The 23756-nt window shown below is 40.9% G+C and overlaps 1 protein-coding gene across 1 annotated transcript; it reads right to left on the bottom strand.

The window, feature by feature from the left end:
* Positions 1 to 7518: 7518 nt before the first annotated feature.
* On the bottom strand, positions 7519 to 21406 carry LOC306877342 (insulin receptor substrate 2-like). Its single transcript, XM_079429064.1, has 2 exons — positions 18038 to 21406; positions 7519 to 9733 (listed from the first exon to the last, which is right to left on the bottom strand). Exons 1-2 carry the CDS (start codon positions 21207 to 21209, stop codon positions 9729 to 9731), a joined length of 3177 nt encoding a protein of 1058 aa, XP_079285190.1. The 5' UTR covers positions 21210 to 21406; the 3' UTR covers positions 7519 to 9728.
* Positions 21407 to 23756: the final 2350 nt, after the last annotated feature.

Below are 23756 nucleotides of genomic sequence, written 5' to 3' on the forward strand. Positions count from 1 at the left end.
CAGTTCTCACACTGGAGGGTCTTTCCAAATTTCACCCAAGAGAGTTCAACAAGATCATATAGGCTCTGGTGAGTTTTATAGTATTTCTTTATTATTTATTTTACTATTAAGTAATCATGCTAATCATTTCTGTCAACATGTTTGGCCAATTGTTTTGGAGATTGTTTGATACTTTTTGATAATTTCTCTCATTTTAAGTTGTTTGTTTGATTGATTGATTTAACTTTTATTTAAATTCACTAAATGTTACCCCAACTACTCAAAAGCAGTTGTCTAAAGAAAAAAAATTGTAGTGCTGAAATGTTAAGGATTTGTAAGATCCATTCATTGCAGCAGACTTATGTATTAAGTCATTACTATTGGTTATTTGTCATTTATTGTATTATTAACTGAAAAATTGCTGAACAAGAAATCTGAAGAAATAGAAATCAATAAATTCCTCCATGAAATTACTGGCTGAATCAGACATTTTAGTAAACAAATTCAAACTGACAAAACAAAGTAGTGTTACTTATTATTTAAGAGAATAGTTAAGAGAACCTAAAAATCTGAATGCATTGAGTTGCTTTGATTTTTTTAATGTTTTCTCAACAATTTAACACGTGTGATATGAAAAAAAAAAAAAAATGATTGTTTTCTTGACATCATATACTGTATATTGATGAAAAACCATCCTGCAGATTGAAACATCCTCAGTTTATTCATTCATTTATTCATTGAACTGAATGCTAGATTTGTCAATGTTTATAATAAATATTTGACACATTATTTATGCATCAGGGAATGTTGGCATTGAGTGATAGGCAAGAAAAAACATTTGATAAGAAAATTAAATATGCACAATGTTGCAACAAAGCATGATTATTGAATATCTCTGAATATATTTAACATATAAATCTAAAATAATGCATGCATTTTTATTTTTTAGATCTGTTGCCTGATTTGTCCCACAAATCACTGATATTCACATGTATGTAATACAAAGACAAGGATTCGTCATGTAAGAGCTGTATGTGTGTTTGTTCAGTACTGCACAGCACTAAACACATGTTATGATAGTAGAGATGTGGGTCAGCTCTGGGGCAGGTCCGATCTTACATAAGCAGCCATTGTGCCACCCAGCCACACAAACACACTCATGTACCCATTAACACCAGTAAGAGAGTGTGTGAGTGTATGTAAGATACGGCAAGATCAGTGGCTCACTCAGTATTGTGTTGCACTCTTTCACAATGAAAGATTCTCACTCAAACGTCCATGATTAGAGAGATAACAAACACATTTAAAACACCATGATGAGAGCAGAAAAGGCTGTAATATAACTGATAGAAAATCATATTAGTACATATCTTGCTTTAGATGTTCTGCAAGTGAACGTCACTTTATTGCGCCATCCCAAAGAGGCACAAAATCACTTTCACGGACTTTTAAATGAAATGTTCCCTCCTGGTGGAATGACCTGCCCAACTCAATCCGAGCAGCTTAGTCCTTAGCCATCTTCAAGAATCGGCTAAAAACACATCTCTTCCATCTTTATTTGACCCTCTATCTCCAGCACTCTCTATTCTAATTCTATTCTATTTGTTTTCTTTTTATTTATTATACAGTTAAAAAAAACAAAAAAAGCCTCTAACTCTAGCTTGCTCTATTCTTTTTTTTCTATTCTGTCTGTTTTCTTAATTGAGACTTGTTATAGCACTTGCATATCATTGCTCTTTTGTTGATTTCGATTGCTTCCATTGTCCTCATTTGGAAGTCGCTTTGGATAAAAGCGTCTGCTAAATGACTAAATGTAAATGTAATGTAGATACTTAAGAAAGAGAAGAAATGTTCCCATGCATGCACATATGGTCTGGTGCGTACACACACGCGAACAAATGCACATATTAATTGCTTCTGTTCACATCCCTGTCGCTTGAGTCTTGTTTACCCACCACATCAGATATTGCAAAACACTGGGAGAAAGAGAGAAAGAAGGCAAAAGAAAATGAAAGAGACTTCCTCCTCGATGAAAGTTGCACAACTACCTTAAGAATGTAGTAAACAAGACAATTTCCTTGGTTTCATCAGGACATTATCACTGCGATCACAACAACATTAATCACATGCAAAGAGACAAATTACAAATAATGCTTCAAGAACTTGGGAGTGTGTTGTTGATTAAAAAGGTATCAGACTGCATTTACTGACTCATGACTAACAGTGGAATCTTTGGATTTTTTTTTTCAAATTTTCTGCACTGACTGTAAAATAAAATCTGTGAAAACGGATTTTAAAATGGTAGTCAAAAATGTTCCCCTTATATATACAGTATGGTCTGCTAAGGAGAAAATAAAATGATAAAACATAGTAAATATTTGTTAGGGCTCATGTTCCAGTTTTACTTTACAAATAATTTTACTTGTTTTAAGCAAAATGCACTTAATTTAGTTTTTTTTTTTTTTCCCTGGAAGTCATTTTTTTGCAGTGAGGTATCCCAGTGCTTTCTGGGGAACTGTGTAGGCGCAGACTCTGTATGAACCTGTTTATCACTTTAGTGTGACTACAATTCCAAGGAGCTGTTTGAATGAAGAACATGTCAGGAAAAAAGTGAAAAGATAAATCTGCACTTTAGGATGGGTTAGTGGTTCAGCTTGATGTGATAATGGCTTATGTGAATGGGTGTATGTGGTTGTGGGTCATCCGTTGCTGTTTGCGTGCTGGTTTGGGGGTTGTGAGAGAGATCGGAGTCTGGACGTAGCCCCCCGGAAACAGCAAACATTCTTACTTATCCCAGCCTGGCCTGGGAAAGAGCCACAGGCTGCGGCCAGGCATAAACAAGCAGGAAAGAAGGAGGCAGCCACAGAAGAAGAGCGAGGCCACATTCCATGACTTGTCTGAGCAAGGAGAAAGAAAGCGAGAGCGAGTTAGTGAGTGAGAATTGGTTAATTCCCACATATTTTCTCAAAGAGTTTCCTGTAAGGTCCCAGAGAGTCAACATGTTTGTGAGACACTGATGAGCCAGGGAACGCATGAGAAACACATGAGGCTGTTAGCTGACACAGAATTTCATCTGAATTTGTGACTCACTGACACTCCCTTATCAGCCTGATTGATTTCAGATGTCTAGTCATTTTTTTTGGCCTCAACCATTTTACACCAATTATTCCATGTTTGTTTTTGTGGTTGTTTTCTGCAGCTGGCTGGCTTTATGTTTAGGAGAGAGTGGGGTAAGATCAGAGCTGTGTCACCCCTAATCTAGCAAACTGTGCATAATATTTATAACATAACCATATATTTGGAAAGGGCCAGTCATATACAGCTGCCAACAATTGTTTTTTTGTTTTGTTTTGTTTTTTTTTTTAATGTGAAAGCAAAAACTAAATGAGTTTCATGTCATAGAAAATGTATCCAGCTCTATTTCATTTGTGAAAGGATGTATACAACCATGCACACAACCGTTCAAAGGTTTGGGGTTGGCAAAGATTTCTTCATGTTTTTGAATCAAGCCTCTGATGTTCACAGGGCTGCATTTATTTGAGCAAAAATACAGTGAAACAAAAGTAATAGTGCGAAATTTCCTATTTTGATATATTTTAAAATTTAATTTATTAATGTAATGTCAAAGCTGAATTTTCAGCATAATTACTCCAGTCTTCAGTATCACATGATCCTTCGGAAATCATTCTAATATGCTGAACATTAATAATAATAATAATAATAAAGTAATAATGGAAATGGAAGTCACAATAAATGAATAAATAAATAAATAATAACCTTTTGCCATTAATTATTAAATGAGGTATTTTGATAACTTTGGGGTAAGATGTGCCCTCAAATGCAGGAAATACTGTTAGAACATACAATACAAGCACTATTATAAAATCATAAAAAAAAAAAAAAAAAAAAAAAAATTCGCTAGCTTAAATATTCTGAATATTGTTTTTTTTCTCTCTCCCAGGCTAGCTTATGAAACAGCAAATTATGCTAAATAAAATACAATTTTCTGTGTCACTGCTACTTTTTGGAGAAAAGTCATATTTCTATGATATAGATGCTAAATTCTTCTTGGACAGTTTAAATAGCACATCTTACTCCTCCACTCTACACTATGTGCCCTGTTTTACCCTTTTCAACTGTGCACATTGTCACACACACAAGCACATGAAGTCATGTTGTTTATATGGAGAAGCAGGTGAGCTGTGGGCAGGTCAAATCTAAACCCCACCCCTCCCCACCCCTCCTCTCTCTGCTGCTGCTGCTACTTTGAGTTCTGGGAAAAACAACAAAGGCAAAAGAGGAAAAAGAGAGGGGGGAGGGGGACCATGAGCTCACCCCCTGAATACTGGCCAAGATGATAGTGAATCATCCCAGGTGTGCTCAGGTGTTTGTGTTTTTCTGTTTTCAGTCTCATGAGTTCTTTGTATGCCTCATGCTGTCTTTGTTCATTGCATGTTTGTATAAAGCAACCCTATTACTCTGTTTGACCTATCAGCATCTGGCGAGTTTCTGCAGGTCAAATCTGGCCTGGGTAGAAGCAGAAAGCAAGGGAGAGACAGAGCGAGAGAGGAAGGGTGGGAGAGGACTAATCCCTCCGCCGAGCAAAAAAATGATAGATATATATATATATATATATATATATATATATATATATATATATATATACATATATTCCAGTGCTTACGCAATGCTGAAAATCCAACATGAATCAGCTGAGAAACACTGAAATTTGAAATGAAGTTCCAAACGTAGGTAAAGGGGGAGCCTAAACAATCAGTTCTGTTAATCATTAACTCATGAAATTATATAATAAATAGGGTGACCATACATTTTTTTCCAGGCATGAGAAATTTAAATAATTATTGACATTCAACCCCATTCAGTCTCCATTCATTTATTACAATCCCTGCAATTAATTGATTAAATTACTTTTCAGTCATGAAAAAAAAAGAGGATGTATATTAATAATGAACATGTATTACTCATTTATTACACAAATTGGAACCTTCTGTGCATGTTGAAGGAACCTACAAGTTCTCTCCTACCCTTCCACTGCCAAATGTTTCATGTCATGACTTTTCTGATAAAAATAGCAGTAATTGAAATTTTGACCTTAAAAGCTGGTTTCGACAGGTTAACTTCTCAGAAGTTTTAAAAGTGACTTGAGAGCATTTCACTCAATAGCTTTACACTAAACCTTCGATTTCTGTATGAAATAATATCGACATAAGCTGGAACAGACCAGAGCTCTTCTAACTAAATGTTCAGGCTGTGAAATCAAACAATTATTTGACCTGTTTTTACAGTGTGTAAATGAAACAGCAGCGCACAGCTACTCCACACAAATGCACACCGAAAAATGCATTTATACTCCGTTATATTTGAGCACAAGTGCTCAGAAACCTTGATTTCTTCTGCACCATTCTTCCAGCTCCTCAAGTCCCTCTAAGGTACAGTGCTGTAAATATGGTATATGGTCATTTTAGGACCACGTCGAATAACGTGCATTTAATATGTTGCACCTTTAGCATGTCTCATACACTTAACATGATTAGTTTAACCCTCAGATGGCTTGTACTCTCTCTCTCTCATTATTAAAGCTCATTACGCACTAAAGTAGAACAGCACGATACAGCAGTATCAGCACAATATAACCTTTTTATAACCAGTTTCAATATAACCTGCGTAGGGATATAATATGCACCCAAAAATGACTCTAGAGCAGCACTGTTACTCTAATGGGTTTTATAGATTTGACCCCAGGACAATCAAGAGCCCTGCTTTAAATGGGTTTGCATTCAAGGGGCTTTTCTCTTCCAGGGAAAAGAAAAAGTGTGATCATTTTAGGAGAGATTTCCTTCCTTCCTTCCATCCATTAATTAATTAATTAAATGGTAGATCTCAATAAAACTTTAAACACACGCTATAAACACAGTATATTTTTATAATGACCATATAATAATGAAAAGTAAATATTAAAGCAATCATAGTTTAACTGTTTTAATTGTCCCAATACAATTATATATTGTGAATTTATCTTTATACACACACACACACACACATACATATGTATACACACATAACTACTGACACCAATTGTTGAATAAAGTCAGTATTTTTGTACCTTCATAAAATTACAGTTGAACCACTGAAGTCACATGGACTACTTTAAGGATGCCCTTATACCTTTCCTTGCCCTGACCTTGAACGTGTCAGTTGGGTGGCTGTCTACGTAGGGCCAGAAAGCTCTTGAATTTCATCAAAAATGTCTTCATTTGCGTTCTGAAGATGAATGGTCTTAGGTTTGAAATGACAGGGTGAGTAATGACAGAATTTTCATTTTTGGGTGAACTATCCCTTTAAGAGAACAATGAAAATAATCTATAACCACAAGACTACAGTGTATCACTCTGTTATGTGTGGTGTGTCCATTTGTAAATCTTAAACCAGGCATTAAAAAGGTTTTGTATATTAATAAAAAAATAAAAAATAGCTGACACTTGTCAGTTGCCATATTTATAGTAAACACTGTCGGTTCTCCATCATCAAGCCTGAGTAGCCATTCTCCCATCTACAAGATGATTTTAATCATCCATTACCTTATATGATTTAATAAGATCAATTAGCTTGCTTAATTGGGCCAAACGAGCTGTTTGTAGCTGATGAAGGCTGTGATGGATGATGGGATTGTCAGCAAATTGAGGAAAGCTGTTACTCTAAGAGACTTTTTCCCTGCTCTCATCCACACCTACTGGGTCTTTCCTGGTCTCAATCATTTACACGAACAGTATCTCAGAAAAAGCAAGTCTGACTTGCCCAGTTGTTCCCAGAAGTCAATGCGTTTACTGATTCTGGCGTTCTGAGGCATACATTTGTGGGAAACTGCCAGCATTCACGGCTTTAAATGAGACATGAGTCAAAGTACTGCTCAAAGCTGTCTTGATTATGCATAAATCTGTCTAATCGGTCAGGTCATGCTGACCGAACATTTCAGGGAGGCTTGACACAGAAAGCCGGCCGGTCTCAGCTCAGCAGGATGCCAGGAACCCTTGCATCTGCTGAGGAAGGCCAGAGGGAAGGATCCCAGACCTGTTTATTTTGATCCTTCGTCCCAAACCCCCACACTGTTGGCACTGACCAGGCTGTAGAATTCCATCTCACCCCAAGACTTAATTACCATTTTAATTAGCAGGGGCTTGAGAATTAATAATCCTTCATCATATGGCTTTGGGCATGAAAATTCATAATCCATTTAGTCAGTTATGTATTCTGGGTCAGACAGTAGATCAGACTGCAGCCATTGTGAGTGTCTTCATGAACTATTTGTTTAGTCTGTGTTAAATTAACCGCACAGACTCCTTGAAAGTTACATCACTTAGGTTGAATGTATTCTGAGTGTTTGCGTGTGACGTGTCTGGGACGTTGTTCAGATGAAGACTGATCTTCTGTATGGAGGAGCCAGGTTGTTCTCAGGAAGTCACACAAGTCGTGTCATTTGTAAACTATGAGACAGACGTGAGCAGAGAGGCTGGGCTTCTTAAATAATGTTACTTTTTATTGCATGTGGCTATTCAGAATCAATACAGTCCTAAAGCAATGCTAATTACACTAAATTTAAATTATCATTTCTAAATAGCATCACAATGCAAAGAATATGAAGTATATACAATGGAAGACACAGGAAAAAAAATAAAAATACTCGCTCAGGCATTGAAATATTCAAGCTTTCCATACTGAGAAACAGCATTCGCATAAGAACACTGCTGAAATTACTGTTAGGATTCAACAGCAAAACAGAACAAGAAAAAAAAACACTTTTCCATTTAAAAATTGGCAGAAAAAAGGTGTACAGCAAAAAACTTTCTTAAGGTTTTAAATATATTAACAGTATTTATACATTTGGTTCCTTTCTGTAAACTAATCTTTAAAAAAATGTAAATATTGCATATGCCGTTTGTGAATTTGTACCTTTTTTGTAATATCAAGTATTATTCACTGAATTTTATATATTTTTATATCATAGCATTATCAAATATCCTCGAAGTGGCATTTATCATACAGTGTACATACTTTTACAAACGTACTGAAGAATTAGAAAAGAAATGCGCCAGGCTAAAGTTCAGCCTTTGGCAAGTACCTTCATTAGTGCTTTAGTTGTTTGGGGGAAATTCATTCATATACAGTATATATATATATATACAAAAAGACATAAGTTATCATCTTTAACTTAAAAACGTCAGTTGCAATCTTTTATGCACTATGTACAGCTTTCTAGGCAAACGTTTTCATATACTTAAGTCAAGTTGTGTGTGTGTGTGTGTGTGTTGTACTTTGTTTCGCTTGCTTGCGTACGACTCTGCCTCTGTTGGTGGATGTTTAGGCAGTGCGTTTGGTCTCCTGCGGAGGAATACTCTACATTCAAAAGTGTCTTGTGTTACAATCTAAGGAGTTTGTAAGTGCAAGACAAAGCATTGGTTCTGACGAGTCTATCCCTGTCTGACGGTAGGGAGCAGCATTAATGGTGTCAGGCCTTCTGAGACGTCCCTGAATCTATCACTCTCTCTTGAGCCGACGAGTGCGGGTGTAAGGCCAAGGGAAGCCTGTGTGTTCAGAGCAGTGAGAGAGGGCAAGTCAGCAGAGGCTTCTGGGTTGTTAAAGACAGTGAGTTAAAGTGTGCTAGCGTGCCTAGGCTTGAGGTGAGGTGCTCCTCTCTCTGACCTGAGGCGCACGACATCATTCATCTAGCGTACTTTAAGGGTTGTGTGTTAATCACGTGTGGCTTCGTTCCAAAACTGATAACTCCTCTACTCTGGAAGCCTGCTTTGCATATGTGCGGGGTGGCGGGCAGGCGGCCACCCATCCGGTCCTTAACCAGCTCCGATAAATAGTATTATATTAAAATCCTTTAAATATCTGTGTAGAATGCAAAATAACATTAATAAATCTTTGATTGCAGCGCAAGACCTTCCTCCGCTGCAGTACAAGACATTCAGTTACCATGGCAAACAGTAATCTTTGATACTCTCGTGAGTGTATGCAGGTCCTCCAGAAAACACTGTTTGACAGTACAGTCAGTAAGGCTTTGGATTGGTGTTTTTTTGTTTTGTTTTGTTTTTTAAGAAAACATTCACTTGTAAAAATAAATTAATTTCTCAATATATATTCTTTTTGTAAGTCATAACCTGGCTCGTTCTGAGGTAGGGTTTTCAAGTGACTGCTTTTTCCAATTTCCAATTGTTGAGTAAATTTCTGAAATGCCACCTCTGTGCAGTGTTGCGAAAACACGCACGCACGCATGCCGCCGCCACGTGAGTGAATAAATAAGCGACTTGTGCGACAGGTGTATGCGTGCGTGTGCAGGTCTGATGACTCTCCTCGTGTTTGGTTCACAGGGTTTTTTTTGGGGGGGGGTGTTGAGGGAAACTGGCCACTCGAAGTCCAGAGCTCTTAACAAAACCAGTGAAAAAGGACCATAACACAAAAACTGAGGGAAGGAATTGTAGTGAGTAACAGATGGACAGGAAGTCCCGCCTCTGTGTCTTTGAGTCATCGTCATGCCTTGCGCTGGGGTCAAGTGTCCGTGTTGCTGTGACGACGGCCATTTGAATGGATTCGGGAGGTCAAGGATCAGTAAAGAGCTGAAGAAGCAGCAGCAGCATCAACGTGGTCCATCTGTCCACTGGAGCGCCTCCTTTCCTCCTCTCGATGGATGGGAGATGAAGGAGCTTTAATGAGGAGACTGGCTCTGTTTAGTCTGCAAAGAAATAAGAGAGAGAGAGAGAGAGAGAAGCACATTAATGCAATGTCTATAAATATCCAGACAGAGAAAGCACACGAACCAATAAAACACAATGTTCCTTGAGATCAACACGGTCATGCTGCTGTCACATAACACAACAGCCTTTTATGGGCATTCACTAATGTTTCTGCATTTTTCTGAAATACTATCATATTCCTCTGTGCTTTGTCTGGAAAATCTTCCCTTTTCACAGAGTGGTGTGTGTTTTTCCACGTATGTGATTTATACATGAGGAATGAAGCAGACTTGTGGGGGGATAAAAGGTTACATGCTCCCCCTCTCTCATTCTCTCCTTTACCAAGTAAGGAATGTGCGCTCTTTCGCTACGAGCAACAGAAGTGGCAGGTGCTCAGAGACAGACGAGGGAAACACTCGCTGACATTTAGCACTATGCAGCTGACGGAAAGAGCACAAAAATACAACACATCCACTACCATGCCACACAGCCTTAAATATTCAGCAAATATCCATGTAAAATGTAATTTAATATTGAAATATTTAAATTTAAAATTTTTTGTTATAAAGATGCAATTCCAACATTTCTGTGTTGGGAAGCAAGTGTCACATCTGCTTACACTTTTTGAGGGAACAAATCTCTCCCAAATCCATCGTTAGCTAACTATGGTTGTTAGTTCCATTGAACTCTATTGGTAACGATGGAATCTGTGACCATAGTTGCTTTTGGGAAACGCACCCCTGATTGTTTCTGGCATGTTAAGCTGGAATAGGGCTGGGGGTGTTCAAACTAGGATATTGGGACCCCCAGGGGGCTAAAAGAAGATCTTTGGGGGTCCGCAGAAAATTTGAAACTTTAGATTACCAAAGTTTTAAATTTCACAATATTTTAACATTTACACAATTTGATATTACTGTTAGCCATCAGTACGGCGTCCCTCAAAGGACATACAGGGGACAATTCTTAATTTGTGGCCTTGTTTTCATTATGTTTAGTTAAATCATGGCCATTATTTCACTAAATTAAAACAACAAGCAAATTACTACAACATGGCCACTATTTAACTTAAACGAGGGAACAGATTTATAAAATGTGGCCATGAAATAAAAATTTGTGGCAATGAATTCTTAATTTGTGGCCACAATATCTATATCCATAGTTTTAAACATCTACGATTCTCATGGTTAACTGTACATTAGACATATACTGAGATAAGAAACAATAGTTTGTGTGTGCACATTACCACAATCATAAAATAATTAAAATTCATACAATTCTTGCCAATGCAAGAATCCATCCTGTGTGAATGGTCTCATAAGAGAGAGAAAAAAATGACTTGCATCACCTTTATGTTTGAAGTGTATGTAAATACGAGTGTCATTTGACAGTTTGCTTCTCTCTCTTGCTGCTGTCTGGGTTCTGTTTACAAGACTAGATTGCTATCCTGACCTCTCACCCATTGTACTTGTTTGTGAGGTTTCATTTGCATGTAGGCCTCACACTGGGCGGAAGTCTCTGCAAATACAAACCCCTCATGGGCCTGTCCTGCCTGGCCGTGCTCTAGCGCCGCCCCCCTCCGATCTCCTCCTCCTGCCTTTCATCCGCCAAGAACAAGAGGTGTTTTCATAGAGCGAGACTCACTCTCACACACACTTAACAAACCCTTGATTCACTGCCATCGGCTATACGGCACGCCATAATCGCTCCCATTATCTGGACTGCCCGCACACATTCCGAACACTTCCGCATATGAGCCCGATATCACAACATCCACTCCAACAGGGATGGAAGTAATTCCCATGAACGTCAGTAGGGTTGCATTCTCTCATGAAGAGCTGGCTAAAGTCAGGGAGGAGGGGCCAGCGAGAGGTCAAGCGTTTTCACGGTCGTAAAGAGCCTCATCTTTCCCTGCTCTTTGATACCTCCCTCTGTGTTGTATTACGAGGTATTACTCTTCCAGTTAAGTGCTGACAGAACTGTTTGCTCATGGCCAACTAGTGAAGAGAGAGGAAGAGTAGGTGCTTTCCTGTTGTCCTTTCAACTTTACAGACTGTGTGAAAAACAGCAGAAAATGTTTACCCCACTGCCTCACCCTGATGGTAAAAAAAAAAAAAAAAAAAAAATACCAAACGCCAATGACGAAAACTATACCTACAACAGTAACAATGGCAAACAACATTTGGAAAAACAATAAAAAAAAAAGTGTAAGCTGTTGGTTCAAGCCCTGTCTTCTGATTGGCCAATGCACTGAATGCATCATCCCAAGTTTTAACTTCTACTCTGAAAAGACTCTGTTGTCCTATTAAGTAATCCAATTCATAAACAAATGATTCTTATGAACTGATTATTTTTAGTGAATCAAAATCTGATCAGTTGATTATTATCTTCATTAACTAAACTGGGGTGCGTTTCCCAAAAGCATCGTTTGCCAACTATGGTCGCAAGTTCGGTCGTTACCAAAATAGTTCTACGATTCGGTGTTTCTCAAAACCATAGTTCAAACGAGCATTCGCAAATAGCGTCGCAAATATATGTGGTTGGAACTACAGCTTTCAACATGTGGTTAGAAGCATAGTTTCTTGTTAGTAAGACATATGGGCTTAAATAAATGATGCTCTTGGGCACAATAAGCAAGCTAACATGGTGTACAATCTATATATTCCATTCTCTCTAAATATAAATGCATTTTAATAATAAGCGCAGTGTTTGAAGAGTCCGCATGTGCACAAAAAGGTACCCTGGAGAAATGCACCCCTGCATAGTTTGGGTCCTGTTATTTATTTATTTATTTATTAATTTATCATGTTATATTATGTTATAAAGTCAGAAGATTCACCACTATTTACACTATTAGCTGAGTTTGTAAAAAGTTTGGCTTAATGGATGCTATAATGTGTGTCCAGCTTCTAGTCGCCCATAAAGGAGTTAACATCATATGACTTAACCAACTTTACTGTCACCACTGAGTCCTTCAGAGACGCCACCTCTAAAACAAAGACGCTATATTGACTACAGAAACATCAGTGTAACCTCTTACATGACAGCGCAGTGGAAACCTTGATGTGAATTTGAGATTGGCTGCTCGTATCCATACTCTCAGAGTACTATGTCGGGTGGTCTGCTTTCGTCATATGTATAAATAGACTCAAAATAGACAAGAGATCTCTTTCCCTCTCTCGCTGATTATCACATTCACACTGATGCCACAGGGCTAGAGTCATGTGTGTGTGTGTGTGTGTGTGGAGGTCAGAGAGGCAGCTTGAATTTCACACAGCTAATTAAGCAAGAGGAAGCTTGGCAATTCCATGGATGTCACATTCTGGTCCGGAAAGGCAGAAAAAAAAAACAGCATCAATGAACGAGGGGAAAGAAATTAGTTGACAATGCAACATTTCTACATTTCCTTCACGTTTTTTCTCCTAATAATTGTATTTTATTTTACATTTATTTCAGTTTATGAAAACAATTTTAATAGTTTTGTTAACAATAACAATACTGAGTCAAACTGATGAACAAATGACTCATTTGAGCTGGTTCTTTTAATGGCTCAAAATATTACTTAACTGAACGAACTGATGTGACTGACGCAAGTATGGATTTATGTTAAGCAAAGACACTTTGTATACTTAAGATTACTCAAATTAAGTATCAAAATCCGAACATTATATAGCTACAATTTAATAATAATAATAATAATAATAATCTGCAGGACATGCTGCTTCATACAGTTGAATGAGTAAATACAAATCTATTCAACAAAAATAAAAGCTAAATGTAAATATGCTCAAATTCAAATATCAGTAAGAGCAGATGGAAACCAGAAATAGGAGGTCTTCTCGAACCCTCTGACCTCAAATTCCCTCCCCCAACTCTCTCCCTCTTGTTTTGTCTCCAATAGTGATTTGTTAACCTATAACATCTTCAGATCTACATATCTGAGTGTAACATATTGCTTCCTAAACGCATTTATGACAATGAAACTTTCCCGTGTCTGTGTGAGAAATCAGCGCAGGTATTTAAAGCAGCTGTAATCCGGACCCCGCTGGTTCAAGTCAACAGCCTGTGAACTCGCTGCCCCCATACCACAAGAACTATCCTTGCTCCACACACACATTTGTCCTGCAACTCATTTTTTATTTATTTCACACAGGTTAAATTTAGCCCCCTGGAGCCGGGCCGGGAACAGTCTGGCGTTCTCACAAACATAAAACACACAACTGTTCTCACACACATAAGGCATATTTACAGTTGTGAGAAAAGTAGTTGAGTGACTTGACTGTACTGTAAACATGTGCTAGTGTTACTAATTTATTTATTTACGCCAGTCTCATATATCATAGATGGGGGGTATCAGTTTTAACCCGTAGAAATAATGTTTCTGTTCATCTTCACTCAGCAGGATCTTCCCATTAGGGATGTTCCCACTGTCAGTGATTTGCAGTCATTCATTTTTAGTGAGAGTTTGATGTAGCAACTGACACAAAATAAAATTAAGGTATTCACTCATTCAAAGTGTCTGTGTTACAAAACATTACAAATGTGGACTACTGTACGAGTTCAGGAACGATTTGTTAGCACATCTATGACAGATTCTCAGCTCAGTGCCAACCTGCAACAGTCTGGACATCATCAGCTATGGGAAGAGAGGCAGAGAGATGTCTGGGCAAAAGGTTATACTGTATGCGCGGTGTGATGATCTTCATGTGTAAATGTCACAGTCTAATCTCATAACACTTCAGCCAACAGAGCTCAGCGGTCGTATGGAAATAATCACCAGCCATGAATAAGAAAGTGTGTGCATAAGGGTGTGTGAGCTCAGCACATCTCACAGCCATTCCCTTTTAAACAAATCCAAAAAGCAGCAGCAAAGATAATGCCCAAGGAGCCATTTAAATTCATTTGATGACTGTAAAGCATCCTGCTCCTCCTGCCACACACACTCAGATCACTTAGCTCAGCAGGGGAGAAAAGGAGTATTCATTCAGAATCAGGCCACATGGCATGCAATTATTCCCACACACGGCACATGCTCTTAAAGAGCGTCCTATGCAGATTTCAAATGATATTTTACAGCCACATCCCACTCACACACACACATACAGATGTAAAGTGTATAGGATGTTAACAAAGTATTGTATGTTAAATGTTATATTCTTTACACGCATATACATAAATGGTGGAGAGTGATGAATGTACAGTGTCCTTTGATCAAAGAAGTCAAGGACAGAGGTACAGAAAGTACATTTCTCTTTTCTATAGATACATACAATCTCAAGAAAAATAGAAGGGGTACAAGATGAAGGTATTATTTGTGAGTAAATCACAAAACATGAGAAATTCACATAATAAATAAATAGTTTTAGTGGTGATTATTATTTATTGCATGTTATTTTTTTCCATATTGGGGGAGGAGGTATTTGTCATAGCAATGCAAAAATAAATACATAAATTAATAAGCCTTATTTTCTTTAAGCTATTCTATTGATTGCGAGGTGAAATGGCAGGTTTCGTGAAAATCACACGTATGTGTGTGCGTGCATGCCATTTACTTGGTCACCAAATAAAGCTTCTCAACAATGTCTAATCTGTGGCAGCATGTAATCCGCCTTATCTGTTCTGCTAAAAGTAGGGAGCAGTGAGAGCATTTAACAGAACATCTTGGATGAGTTTAACACTATAAAATCTGCTACAATAGCAGGTACTTACAGAGTCAACAACAACAGGACTAAGAGGTGATGGAGGACAGGAAGAGAGAGAAAGGATTGGGCTGCAGATTCAGAGTGATGATTGGGGATCGACGGTGAAAGGAAGAAATTAAAATAATACCTAAAATATGAAACTAATGAGAGGAGATATTAAACGACACAAAGATAGAATGATGTTGGACTAGGATTCAAAGGAATAGGTGTGTTGTGATGGGGGACGGTCCTCTGAGTCTGTTCACTAGAAATAAAAGCAGGAAAGTTGATAGACAATCTCTCTTTCACTGCTGCACTTTTCAATGAAATCATGTCTATCAAAGCGGAAAGGGGCGGGACTCTGTGTGTCTGCAACAAAAGAGAGATTTCACTTTTATTTCAAACATGTGCCAAATGTTTTCTCTGGTTATCTGTATCTCCTGTATCTCTCTCTCTGAGCTGATGTGTGGGGCAGCAGATGGTCGCTAATCATTAGTGTATTGTCAGGGCTCAGATGGGCCTGATAACCAATGTGCACTGCTTGGATTGGCAGGTGCACGACCCTGGCCCCCACCATCTGCTGGCCCAGCCCCTCACACACACTATTATCAGGGGGGAGGCTTCTCTGGAAGCCCACTCGCAGACACACTCAGCTCTCTGAGATGAGTTCTTGGGATGTCCTAATGGTAAATTTTTAATAAGGCAATGTTTACTCTCTCCTCTAGCGCTATTATGAAGGAAGAAACGGAAAGAATCCAATCTAAGGAAACAAAAGGTTGCCAAAAGCGTCAAGGCCCACAGCGCTCTCAATGCTTCTCTCTATAGCCCTCTATATCCAAGGCCAGGTCAGAGGTGACCTATTTGACATTTGACTTTCAATGACTCAGTGAGGACGCAGATATGAAAAACACTGAAATAAATACGCCAGAGCGTGACAAAAACCAATCAGTCCAAACTAAATGAAGCGTCGTCATAAACCAAAGTCAAACATCCGGCACACTATGTAAATATGTAGTTGTGTTTGTCAAAGTATGCGTCTGCTTCCCATTCACAAACATACTATTCAAATCAGTGTGGAAATTGACGGGAGGAGGGAAGGAGTGGAATGTGGCATTACAGACGCTGGCATAGTAAACAGAGCACAGCCTATCCGTGCTCTCATCTCTGCTAAATGGATCTCGTATTGGCGCAAGTTCCTATCAGGAAGACTATCAGGTCATTCTACACAAATAAGAGCTCTGTTCTGTCTCTGTGGCTCATCTTTTGTTTTGGTGGAATGTTGTCGGTGGCCAATCACAGGGCAGGATGGCTGAGCTCTAGCGAGTGTGTGTCGATGTTTGTGTGAGTTTTCTTTGTGGTCTCCTCCCACTGTTCTAGAGCTTCCGTGGCCTGCAGCTACGCATTTCTGCTCTGTCCACTTGTGGAGGTAAACAGAGAACTGCAGAAACACCTGCTCCGCCAGCACAAACACTCTCACACACACCCTAGAGAACATAATTGAGCTTCTGATGTCGTCTATTTGCCTTGTGTGGTGTGTGTTTCTGCTTCTAGAGACTTTTGTGAAGTGTCATTCAACAGACAAGTCTCTCTGTCCTTCGAGTGCAATCTTTCACCTTTACATTTTGTCAGTGAAATGGTCTCAGTAAAATGTTCTCTTTTTAACACTTATATACATACTTAATGTAATCCCACTTATACAAAGTCACACTCAACAAGAACAACACCTCCTATCTTGCTACTTGTTTCAATGTGCAAGTCCACGTGAGTCTATATCTGTCTATCAGCCCACATGTTTATCTCTGAGCTATACAAACAACTTTGTTTTTCAAGTCATGCTGAAAAACAAAAGGTGGGTTGTTCCTTGAAAGAAACCTGGCAGGTCGGAAAAACAAGCCAACGTTAACCTCTCCGAACGACCTTTGCACACGTTCTGCATTCCAGCCCTGAAACCCTCTACCTGAAAATGGATAAACAACTGACTCACTTGTTTTTATCCGAGCTACTGTTCACTCAAATATGACACAATGACTAATTCTGATTCAGAGAATGAGTCAAGGTATGATGCAAATATTGGGAATGATTCCTCTTTTGCTGGATTATTGAAATGCGGATATGAGCTCGCTCTCTTTCTCTTTAACATTTACATCCTTTTAACCTCACCGCATCCCACAGAGTCATCACGCTATTGTCAACAAAATGAACATTTCAACTAATAAGCAGCTCCAGTACAGAGGAATAAACCCTTTAACTGGGCTGTTTTCATCTTAAACACTCTGCAGTCTGCACGGATGAAGCGATCAGTCTTTGTGAATAAAAACTGCGCCACAGCTTTTAAAGAGGCTTTTCCATCATTCTGACACTCAAGTTGCTCAATTAGCTCTCTCACATAAGAGGGAAATCTGTCATGTGCCACGTTCATCTGGTGCACGAGTAATATGCTGTTGTTATTTTAGCAAAAATAAAATGTCATGTCATATTGGGTCACATTAACAAAGCTAAATAATCATTCTGAACAAACAATTCAGAGCATAGTAATATGAAAGGAATGACTGTAAACCTTAACTAATGAAGGTAGTGAGCTTGCACATCACCAGTTATCTTCAGTTATGAATTCACAAAGCTTACCTTTTACTGTTGTTGCCGTCTCCTTGAACCCAAGGCTGACATACGGACTGGCATGTATTCCATTGATGCCCTCTTTACAGCAGCTGGCAGCTTTGAACCGGACAAGAGAATCACAGCTGGTGAGTCCTCCATCCATCAAGTTTAAGGCAATGTAGTTAAGTCCATTCTGAAAGCCAGCTGACGTCTCCCTGCACATGGGACTGTTATACTCTTCATCCGATCCTTCGCTGTTCCTCACAGAAACAGACACGTTCTCCACAGAGGCCGAACCATGCCGTCTGGCATCATGCGCGAATGATGGAAAAACTGGTGTTACGGTGGTGGTTGAGGAGAATGTCTCAGAACTGTGCCGCCTGCGTCCCTGGGGGTCGGGACGTATCACCTTGGCCCCCCGGTCAGGGTCCACCAAGGCCAGAGTGGTGCCCCGCAGCAGAAAAGCCTCAACGGCAGGCACTCCCACAGCCTCTTCCACGGTCAGCCTCTGCATGCAGGAGGATGGGCTGATGGTCTGCCCACCTTCTGAGGGCTGCGAGACAGGCTGCTGAGGGGAAGCGGGCACGCCGAACGTCATCTCTGTGTAATCGTCTTTAGCTTTGTCGACCGGGCCCACCGTTGCCACCTGTGCAGTGAGGTGGTACCTCTCTTCTTCCTCCTCTTCCTCAGGGTGGGCAGGGCAGGATGTGAGCGCTGGAAGGAGCTCCAAACGATCAGATGGAGCAGCGTTTCCAGATTTGGGTGACTGCGAACTCACATCAATGTTCATGTAATCAGAGATGGGGGATGTCCTGTGATCGGCGGACGATCCGAGGGATGAGGCTGGGCTCTCGGAGGAAGCAGTGGAGGGCGGAGTGCAACTTTCAGCAACACATCCAAAGTCTATGTTTATGTACTCACCAGGGCTTTTCGGCTCGGAGGGGAGGGGATGCTCATTCATGCTAGGTAATATCCGAAACATGTCCAGGGAGAGGCGGGTTGGCCGGCTGATCCTGTTCCGGAGGATGAGGCTGTCTGTGCGGCTTTGTCTTAGAGTAGATGGGGATGCTGTGTTTACGGACTCCTCTATTATCCTGTGACTTTGAGGATTCATGACAACATACTGATCACTGTCCGCATCCTTTAGCATCTGCTGCGGCTTATGACAGCGGGGCAAAGAGTTAAACGAGTGAAGCTGTCGGAGACAGGGAGACAGCTCCACACCCACAGGGCTCAGGTAGTAGTCTGGTGGCGTGACCGAATCTGCAGGTGACATGTTGAGGTACTCGCCATTCATCAGTTTCCCATCCGAGCTGTCAATGGAGAACTTAGAGCTGCACAGCATCCTCATATAGCCACTGTCATCCAGAGAACAGCTGCTGGGGGAATTGGTTCTGTAACCATTAGCTATAGTGAGGGGGTGCGTCCTGGGGTTGATTATCTGCTTCGGAGCAGAAACGCACATTGGGCTCATAGGCATGTAGTTGTCAGCCTTCCCCCCTTGAGGGGCCACACCTGGCGTCATTGGCATGTAGCCATCGTCGCCCAGATTACTGCTGGAACTTTTCAGTAGCGATCCTATTTCGATGTCCCCGTAATCCTTGGGGTATGTGACTTTTGGGGATGCGGTGTGAGAGCTGCGCCCCGAATGGCCTCCAGTTGTGTAAGTGGCTCTCATGAGCGTGTACTCGTCCAGGGAAGCTGAGGACACTTGTGATGGCACCCTCTTCTGGTAAGGCATGGTGAGGGAGTGCGTTCTCTTCCTGTAGACATTCTCCAGATCTCCTCTGCTTTCCTCAACTGCTGCCCGGATGCTTCTCCGTCCACAGCTATTGGGCCTCTCCATGATCATGTATCCGTACAGGTCGCTGGGCGGTGTGTCAGCGAGTGACTCGGGTGTGTTGCTTCGGTTCGTTGCTAAAAGATGCCGCATATCACCTGGGCTGGAGCCGCACTCATCGCAGGAGATGAAGCCGGCATCGCTGGGGGAGCCCGAAATGGAAGTGGTGCAGCTGGAGGGGCGAGGGCCGCCTTCTATGTTATTGCTGCAGGACATGCTGACAGGGCTGGCAGTGGAGGTAGGGGAGTGAGACACAGGCATGCACATGGATTTACTATGCTGCAGGGATGACGCCTCAAATGTTCTGCATGGGCGAGCTGTCACTGTGTTGGAGCGGCTCAGGTGCGTCCTGTTCACACCTGGGCTGATGGGGCTGCCGTCGCCCTCGCTTGCCGTGCGAATCCTACAAGACGTCAGTTTCGTCACGGGAGAGGTCGCTGCCATGCTGTCGGTGCGCGAGCGCCGCTGCAGCCCGGTTTGACTCGGCGGGAGGTTGTTAAAGTGCCGCCTGGTGGGCACAGAGATGGGGTTGCTACCTGAGGACTGGCTTTTGCTGCGCGGGCGGAACTCTGACATCTCTTTCATGGCTTTCATCGCCTCCAAAATAGTCTCGTGAATGTTTTGCGCCACCACCGAGTCATCCGCCTGCATCCACAACTCGCCGGGTCCGATGGAAGCGGACCGGCCCACCTCGATGAAGAAGAAGCTGTCCGAGTGTCCGCATCGGCGGATATTCATCAGCTGTAAAATCACCGACGCCGCCTCCGTGTTGAGTTTGACGAAGCTGATAGTTCGGCTGGATAAACACAGCCTGTAAACGCCCGTTAAGTTTCTGCTCTGTCCGAGTCCTTTAGATTTCAGATTGACCTGCCAAACCTCCTTGTAAGTGGCGGAGACGGGCGTTATCACGCCGTAGCTCGCCTCATCAAAACCGACGAGGGATGACGCCGAATTATTCGCGGAGCCGTCGCTCACTTTCCCCTCGTTCATTAAATCCGTTAAGACCGTGTACCAGTCCTCCTGTTCCTGCTCGTTTTCGGCGGCCACAGCAAAATACTCGTCCTTGGTGTAAAGGGCGATCAGGTGTTTGTGTTTGGCATCGGCTCTCTTGTTGATGTTCAGGCACGAGTCCAAAGGTATAACTCGTTTAGCAGTCGACTTGTTTTTCCATTTCTTCTCGCTCTCGTAATACTCCAACCGGGCACGGGAGCCCTCACTCGGCTCCCTCAGCACAAAAAACCGCTTGTGTCCGTGCTTCTGCTTCCTCAGATAGCCGCATTTCTTAACGAGGTTGTTGTTCTTTACGGTCATATTTGAAATCAGCTGTCCTCCCGTCGGCGGCGGACTCGCCATTCTCATATAAGCTGTGAAGAAGAACTCTCACTTTTCCTAAACTTGTGCTGTCAGTCAGTTATAATGCTGTCAGACTCTCTCGTGGACCCGGCTCGGAGTGCGCGTTCGCTGCGTGGAGCGGTTTAACAGTAAATAACACATATCTCTAAGTGACTGGAGTGAAGAGGAAAAACAACATGTGACGTCCTACACATCCAAGCTTTGGTTACAAAAAAAAAAAAAATAGAAAGAAAAAAATACGCACACACACAGAAAAGAGGCGGTGCAACCTTCGGGGGAAGGCACCTCTGTGAATCCGCCTCTTTTAACAGCTCATTGGGCTCATTGGTGGAAATGTCTGATTGACAGTAGAGCGAACCAATCACTTTCTACTCCTATTCGCCGCCCCGCCCCCTCCCCATCTCAAGCTACGGGAGATCTGTCAGAGGATCGCACCCACTGTGTGCTGCTCGGATAGCCGCTCAGTTTTACATTTTACTCAAACACGGAATCAAATGGTTGTGAATAGTCTATGGTTTAAATATTGTTGGGTCGTTTTAGGCAACAGCGGGGGTGGTTAACACAACCAGTAAGTACTGATAGGGGCGCAACTTCTTCTGCATTTTTTAATTTGTTCTTCCTACATCGTTTTGTGTTAATTTCGCTTATGATTTTGTAAAGTCAAACCTCTGGTAGGCTTCGAATGCGTTTTAGCTCACGATCGCAGAATGTCGCAATTCACCATTATTGTTAAGTTTGTTGTTTGCTATGTATTTATACTGTTAAATTATCTGCAAATGTTCGGCTATGTGTGTTTTTCGGATGAGGATGATGCCTAAATCTAGAAAATGTCCTGCTTATTTTTTTTTTTTTTTTTTACATTTTAAAGCATTTGCAAATGTAACATACTCATTTGTATTATTATTATTTTTATTTTAAGTAGGCTATAATAGTGGGAGTATTATTTTGTACATTTTATTATTGAAAGATCAATCCTCAGTATAGCCTATAAGCATAATTTCTGCTCTGACGCATCATAAAATGTATACGCAATGCGCGTGACTTAATATGTTGGCCTATTCCTAATTACTTCATTCTGCTGACCTCGTTCTATTGACGCATTTGGTGCAAGGCGAATCATTTAACTGTGAGACTATAAAAAAATAAAATAAAAGTTTGCGGAGCATCCTCGTTATATAACGCAACCGGTGCTCTGAATGCGTCTTGTGTTACGCGACTGCCTCTAGCGTTCCGAATATAGGCTATTCTCTGTGTGTGTGTGTGTGTGTGTGTGTGCGCGCGCCTTGTGTTTGCCTTCCACTGGAAGATTCTTTCCGGTCATTGCCTTTTCCTCACACCCTTCCTTCACAGTGTAATGTCAGTACCCCTCCTACACTGCAAGCGAGCGACGCGACGCGACGAAAAACGCTCCCGATATGATGAATGAACTGCAAACACTGCATGCGCACGATACAGTTAGATTATAGCGAGAGCGTTGTAGTTTGACGCGTCGGCGTAGCTCACTAGTAGGAAGATTTCAGAGTGTATCTCATTCCACGGTGTATAAATGAAGCGTTTAAACCCAGAATAGAAGAATGTCAGTGTGTTCATGTGGGAACAGCGGAGCATCAGTTCTGCTGGTTTTGGTGGGTATCAGTGATGACGCTGCGATGCAGGTCTGCTGAGGATTGAGTACGTCAGTGACCGGCTATGTACGTAAAAAGAGAGATGCTTATATTTTACCCAGTAAGAGCATACACCTCCCGGGAAATATGTCTCATCTGACAGAGGAAAAAAACAGCAAACGAGACTCTATTTTTTGAAGGCATTTCTCCATCATGTCTGTTTTGAGTGGCATGTATTGATATAGGCTACTCTAATGCATTGTGTTCTTAACTTTCACACTGAAAAAACAACATGTATATAGTAATATATTAAATATGTGTATATAAGCCCAATGTGTGTGTAATATATAAACCTAGCTTGTACTGTCTTCTGCAGATCATTAAAGTAAACCTTAATATGGGCAGTGTGTTTGTCTCGTTTAATTAACCCTTGATTGTCATTTTATAAATGGTCTCATGTGTATGGCCTTGAAAAAGTCCCAGAGGAATTGAAGACCTTTCCTTCCGCACATGCAGAGTTTTTGCTGTCTCAGCTCTCTAGATCGCCTCCTTACTCGGTGGCAAGGTCAATTATACATACTGTATCTGTGAATGGGTCAATCAGGGCAACAATCCACTGATGGACTGTGGAAATTAAATCAAAAGAGCTTACTGCTTCTGTCCTCTGCCCATAACCCGATTCAACAGCATAGTTGTGGGCTAAGAGTCACTGGCCCAGTAACGTCATTAATGTGACTGATTTTCACACTGTCAACTTCAATAATAAGCAAATGATAAGCTCGAGTGAAGCAGGTATGTATGTCATGTGAGACCTGCTAGAATTAATTAGAGTATACATTATAATTAACTCCACCCCCATTTGTGCAATGCAAAGCAGTTATGTTCATAGCACTGTAAATAATCAAAAGTAGCAGCTCAATACAGTCATATTTTGTGTTATCTTATCTGA

This window comes from Barbus barbus, assembly GCF_936440315.1.
Source record: "Barbus barbus genome assembly, chromosome: 11".
Lineage (NCBI taxonomy): Eukaryota > Metazoa > Chordata > Actinopteri > Cypriniformes > Cyprinidae > Barbus > Barbus barbus.

Excerpts from the sequence above, each read along its gene's own strand:
- LOC306877342 (XM_079429064.1), bottom strand. The coding sequence starts at position 21,209 with ATGAGAATGGCGAGTCCGCCGCCGACGGGAGGACAGCTGATTTCAAAT.